Raw genomic sequence first — 6,504 nt, 5'->3', positions numbered from 1 at the left:
TATATATATATATACATACATATATATATACATACATATATATATATACATACATACTCATATATATATACATACATACTCATATATATATACATACATACTCATATATATATACATACATACTCATATATATATACATACATATATATATATATATATATATATATATAGGGAAAATTCACGAAAAAACAACAGACAAAGACAGGTGATGTAAACAACAAATGCATGTATTAGTATAACGCTCAGTAATAGAGAAAGTCTTTAATGTTTCGAGCCCATGCACTTTAACAGAAAGGAACACAGACAGAAACAAGGAGAGAAAAAAATATGTGTAGTGGCTAGAGATCTATCATGGCAAATATATATATTTGTATTTGTGTAACATTCTCCGTTTTTTTTTTTCCATCCTTGTTTTTGTATACATTCGCTGCTTTCTTCCAAGGAATCTAATGCTCTTAGCTTAGTTTTTCCTTGGGGCTGGCCAGATTGGAGCAATCTTGAGTATAACCAGCTGAAATTGCAAAGATAATCTGGAACTTGACTGAGGAAGGAAAACTCTGAATGACCCGTTCTTATTTTGTTTGTATCGTCTATCTGAATGTTTTGTTGCCCCCTTTTTTGTATCACCTAACTGTCTGGATGTTTTGCGTTCTTGTCCCATTTTGTATTTGTGTATATCATCATCATCATCGTTTAACGTCCGCTTTCCATGCTAGCATGGGTTGGACGATTTGACTGAGGACTGGTGAACCAGATGGCTACACCAGGCTCCAATCTGCTCTGGCAGAGTTTCTACAGCTGGATGCCCTTCCTAACGCCAACCACTCCGAGAGTGTAGTGGGTGCTTTTACATACCGCCGGCACGAAGGCCAGTCAGGCGATACTGGCAACGGCCATGCTCAAAATAGTGTATTTTACATGCCACCTGCACAGGAGCCAGTCCAGCGGCACAGGCAACGACCTCGCTCGAATGTCTTTACACGTGCCACTGGCACAAGTGCCGGGAAGGCGATGCTGGGCACAGGTGCCATCATGATTTCGCTTTTGCTTGCCCCAACAGGTTTTCACAACCCAAGTTTCATGTCCAATGAAGGAGACGACATTGGCATGGGTGCCAGTCATCGAATTTAGTTCGATTTCACTTGCCTCAAAAGGTCTTCCAATGAAGGAAGGTACGCATAAGTGGGCTGGCTATACCCCTGGCAGAGGCCTTGGATTTAGGTCTCACTTGGCTTGCCGGGTCTTCTCACGCACAGCATATTTCCAAAGGTTTCGGTCAAAAGTCATCACCTCGGTGAGGCCCAATGTTCAAAGGTTGTGCCTCACCACCTCAGCCCAGGTCTTCCTGGGCCTACCTCTTCCACAGGTTCCCTCAATTGCTAAGGTGTGGCACTTTTTCACACAGCTATCCTCATCCATTCTCGCCACATGCCCATACCAGCACAATCGTCTCTCTTGCACACCACAACTGATACTTCTTAGGTTCAACTTTTCTCTCAAGGTACTTACACTCTGTCTAGTATGCACACTGACATTATACATCCATCAGAGCATACTGGCTTCATTCCTTGCGAGCTTACGCATGTCCTCAGCAGTCACGGCCCATGTTTCACTGCCATGAAACATGGCTGTTTGTACACATGCGTCATACAGTCTGCCTTTTATTCTGAGAGAGAGAGACCCTTTGTCACCAGCAGAGGTAAGAGCTCTCTGTACTTTGCCCAGGCTATTCTTATTCTAGCAGCTACACTTTCAGCGCACCCACCCCCACTACTAACTTGGTCACCTAGATAGCGGAAGCTATCAACTAAGTCTAGTTTTTCTCCCTGGAATGTGGCCAAAGTTGTTTTCTGCACATTTTCAGTGTTTATTGCTCCTGAACATCTGCCATATGCAAAAACTAAATTCCTAGTTAACCTTCCTTTGATATTGCTGCACCTCTTATGTGTCCATAGCTTTCATTGGGTACATCTCATAGAGTTTCTACCTACGCCTCATATATAAGAAATACAACATAATCCACCAAACATAAGGAATAAAGGAATATAAGAATAACGTAAGAAAAATAAAATAGATAAAAGAATAAGAAAAATATAAGAAGATGCAAGATATAGAACATATAATATAAAAATTTATACACAAATATATTATTTCAACCGATAACATAAAATTAATTAAGAATAATAAATTTGAGTTAAAGGTATAGCATAATATACATATATATCATTTCATAAAAGTTCCAAATCAAGTTAAAGTTAAAATTAATACGATTAAAAATTCAAATATATAATACAGATCGATATAAAATAAAATAATGAAATGAGATAAAACAAAATAGTCTATCGGTTAAAAATTTTAAATGATTTAACATTATTAGAGTTAAAATATAAAGTTCTACACTTCCCTCGGGTATAATTTATAATTTAAAACAGCAGACATTAATAGGTAAGTCCGTATCGAGTTTAGTATACACAAAAGATCACAAAAAACACGGGTCAAAGGTGAATACAAGCACCCAGCAGGTATCAGCATGTAAAATCCATTTCTGCTCACCATGTCCAAAAGTTCACAAAACACATGGGTCAAAAGACAAATACAGCACCCAAGGCCATTTCGCGGGTACACCACTGTATTCTAAACACAAAAGAGTGCAAACTGCTGATACCTGCTGGGTGCTTGTATTCACCTTTGACCCGTGTTTTTGTGATCTCTTGTGTATACTAAACTTGATACGGACTTAGCTATTAATGTCTGCTGTTTTAAATTATAAATTATACCCGAGGGAAGTGAAGAACTTTATATTTTAACTCTAATAATGTTAAATCATTTAAAATTTTTAACCGATAGACTATTTTGTTTTACCTCATTTCTTTATTTTATTTTATATCGATCTGTATTATATATTTGAATTTTTAATCGGGTGGACATTGGAATTAGACACTGAGGGAAAATGGCTGTAACTTTTTTATTTTTTAAGTTAGGCGATTTTCGTTTTCGATTTTATTCAATATTTTTTCAATGAATTTAATGAAATACTTAAAACTTCAGTTTCAACTTCAGATGGCTTCATCATGAAGAGAACAATGAGCGATAATGTCAACAGCATAGAATGATAAAAATCTAAACAATATCAATTTCGTCTTTAGAAATCTGTTTTTCTAACTTCGTGCTGAATGACTAGCCATGTACAGTTTTATAAATAACTATAAAAAATCAATGAATATTTTTCAATGAATTTTATAAGGTATTTCATCTTTAATATTGACTAATAGACGTTCTTAATGAAGAGTGTGGGGATTAATAACGCCAGCAAACAAAGGCAATGGTGGCTGTAAGCTATTAGCAGACGATAACTTGTTTAAATGTTATCGTCTGAAAAAAGAATACTTCGGTGGTTTCTAGATAATTTCGGTTTCAATGGTGTTTGTGGAATAAATGTGTGTGTGTGTGTGTGTGCGCGTGCGCGCGCGCGTGCGCATGCGCGTGTGTGCGTGCGAGAGAGAGAGAGGGAGAGAAAGGAAGAGTGAGGGAAGAAGAGTTGAACTAATTTATTTTTCATAGTAAAGTCTGATTACTCAGATAAAAATGTTTACCTGGAATGAATCTCAGATTTTTTGTGACGTATATATGGGTGTATGTGTGTGTGTGTGTGTGAACACACACATATACATATATAAATATTAATCTACTACATATGTGGGAAATTCTGTCTGTGTTTGTGGAGTTGTTAGCTAACTCATCCTACATCGTTTTATCGATTTTGATGAAACTTGACACGTGAGTTGAACTCATGTCTGGAAATCTCATGGCATAATCAGATTGTTGAAAAAAAATCGATAATAGGGATCCTGAAAGGGATCCTTATATATATATATCTAATATATTTTCTTTTAACAGCCTGGAAGTGATCCTTATATATATATAGCCAAAGGAAATAACCCATTCAATATCCTAAATTATTTGGTATAAATTAAATTGAGTATGCTTATTTCTTAGTATTTGAACTGTTAGAGTTATTTTCGCAATTTATCCAGTACAACCCTTAAACAAATAAATAGTATTTTCTTAAACAATGGATCCACTTATTTCAGTTAGTGACTTATTCACGAATATACTAACCCTAACCCTAACCCTTTTCAGAGTTAATTACTTTGAATTGTTATTATCTCATATCTGATTAGCCTGTTATTACGTAACATGCTTCACGATTTTAGTATACATACCTTATTAGTATATATATATATATATATATATATATATATATATATATATATATATATATATGTATGTATGTATGTATGTATGCATGTATGCATGTATGTATGTATGCATGTATGTATGTATATGTTTGTGTGTCAGTGTATGTCCCCCCAACATCGCTTGACAACCGATGCTGGTGTGTTTACGTCCCTGTCACTTAGCGGTTCGGCAAGAGAGACCGATAGAATGAATACTAGGCTTACAAAGAATAAGTCGTGGGGTCGATTTGCTCGACTAAAGGCGGTGCTCCAGCATAGTCGCAGTCAAACGACTGAAACAAATAAACGAATAAATGTCAAAATATTATGTGTGTGTATATATATATATATATATATATATATATATATATATATATATATATATATATATATATAATATTTAATAATATTTTAATCAAAAATAAAGTAAAATGTATGCTTACTCACCAATAATGAATGATATTGATTTAAGACGACGATGATGAAAATAATGAAGGTAATGACTGCACAGCAAAGAAGACTTAAAGCTCTCCAGGTGACGCCTCTTCGTCAGGTGTTTTAAGGGATGTCGTATCTTCGTGCAAGGCTTTCTTGGTGGGCTTGAGGAATATTTGTGATGGGAAGTTGCTGTCGTTGTTTCTTCATTATGGTGAGGAGAGTTTTATATGTCTGCATGGCAGCTTCGACGGCATTTTTAAATTGGAGAGACCGAACCATATCAGGATCCCATGCTTCTGCCTTCCCTTGAAATTCCTTTGCTGTCCTTAAAAGGTCAGACAGACATTCGATTGCCAGGCCCACCCCATCCTCCTCTTCCTCTGGATCTGACACTTCCTCCTCTTCGCTGGCAGACTTAGTTAACTCCAACAAATCTTCCTCTGTCAGGGTTTCAGAGTGGGCATCGATGAAATCGTTGACCTCATCTTGTGTGATGTCGTCAAAACCTTCACCACCAAGTACCTTTGCCAGTTTCACTGCATTGTTGACAGCCTCGTGCTGAATATCTTCAGGTGAGAAGCCCTCGTAGTCCTGGGGACACACTGGCCACACCTTCCAGCATGATGAGGGTTTCTTTCTTTCATGTCTTTAAGAGCAGCGTGGATGACTGACAGACACGTTGCGATCGTGTCCTTTCACTTGAAATTCTCGTCCGAATCCATCGCGTCCACTAGGTCTTGGAGAGTTCCGAGTGTAAAGTGTCTTGAAGGCACGGATTACGCCTTGATCCATAGGCTGGATGAGGGAAGTGGTGTTGGCAGGGAGGAACTCGACTCGAACTCCCTCGTGGTTCAAGTCCAAAGAGTGACCACCAGCATTATCCATAACAAGCAACACCTTGAATTCCATGCAAATATTTTGGAGGTATTCCTTGGCTTGAGGGATGAAGCATTGGTGGAACCAATTCAAAGTTAAACTTTTGGTAATCCAGGCCTTTGGATTGTCCATCCAGTGGACAGGCAGAAGGTTTTTATTCCTATTTTTGAAGGCCCTCGAGTTCTCGGACCTGCAGGTAAGTCCTGGTTTCATCATGAAGCCAGCAGAATTGCCACACATAATTAGCGTCACTCTGTCCTTCTGTGCCTTAAATGCTGAGGCTCTGGCTTTGTCCTTCATGATGTACGTTCTGGAAGGCATCTTCTTCCAGAACAAGCCAGTCTCATCCATATTGAAAACCTGTTCCGGCTTGTATCCTTTGTCCTCGATGATCTATCTGAAGGTCTCGCGGTACTTCTCGGCGACTTTTTTGTCGGCTGATGCTGTCTCTCCATGCAGGGAAACACACTTTATTTTAAACTGTTTCTGGAAATGCTCAAACCATCCCTTGCTGGTTTGAAAATCTCCAGGCTCCGGTGCTGTCAATTGTCTTGGTTACAATTTTTCGGTGCCTTCTACTCCGTCTCCTCTGTCGAACTACTGCTATTATTTCCGCGCTTTCTCGCGGATGATGTTACTGCTCAAGGAGATGTTTTTCTTCTTGCAGTCACTGATTTACAATGCCAAGACAGATTCCATCCTGACGAAGTACTTATTTCTCACTATCGTTATCTTTTTGGCACTTTCACAGAAACTTACTGTTACAGTAGTCCTGATCACCACCTCGTTCTTCTTTATGTAGCGTATAGTGACATGATAATAGAGACTAACTGCGGCATAACTTTTACCTTTCTGCAACATAACTAGCAGTTGTGCCTTTTCATGGAGTATCATAACCTTTTTCTGGCGCTTAGGTTCACTGCCAGAAGCCTTAGAAGATGCAGGGCATTTG

General features: G+C 38.1%; 1 protein-coding gene across 1 annotated transcript in view; it reads right to left on the bottom strand.

The window, feature by feature from the left end:
- Nucleotides 1-2,626, bottom strand: part of LOC106881697 (uncharacterized) — a 187,526-nt gene extending 184,900 nt beyond the window's left edge. Inside the window, exon 1 of the mRNA XM_089342393.1 lies at nt 2,554-2,626. Within this exon, the coding sequence (XP_089198519.1) occupies nt 2,554-2,556 (3 nt within the window). The 5' untranslated portion in view covers nt 2,557-2,626. The remainder of the gene's footprint in view (nt 1-2,553) is intronic.
- Nucleotides 2,627-6,504: the final 3,878 nt, after the last annotated feature.

The sequence above is a fragment of the Octopus bimaculoides genome, chromosome 26, assembly GCF_046866305.1.
Source record: "Octopus bimaculoides isolate indiv1 chromosome 26, ASM4686630v1, whole genome shotgun sequence".
Taxonomy (NCBI): domain Eukaryota; kingdom Metazoa; phylum Mollusca; class Cephalopoda; order Octopoda; family Octopodidae; genus Octopus; species Octopus bimaculoides.
Note: the sequence above shows the minus strand (reverse complement) of the source record. Positions and strands in the feature narration are given on the sequence as shown.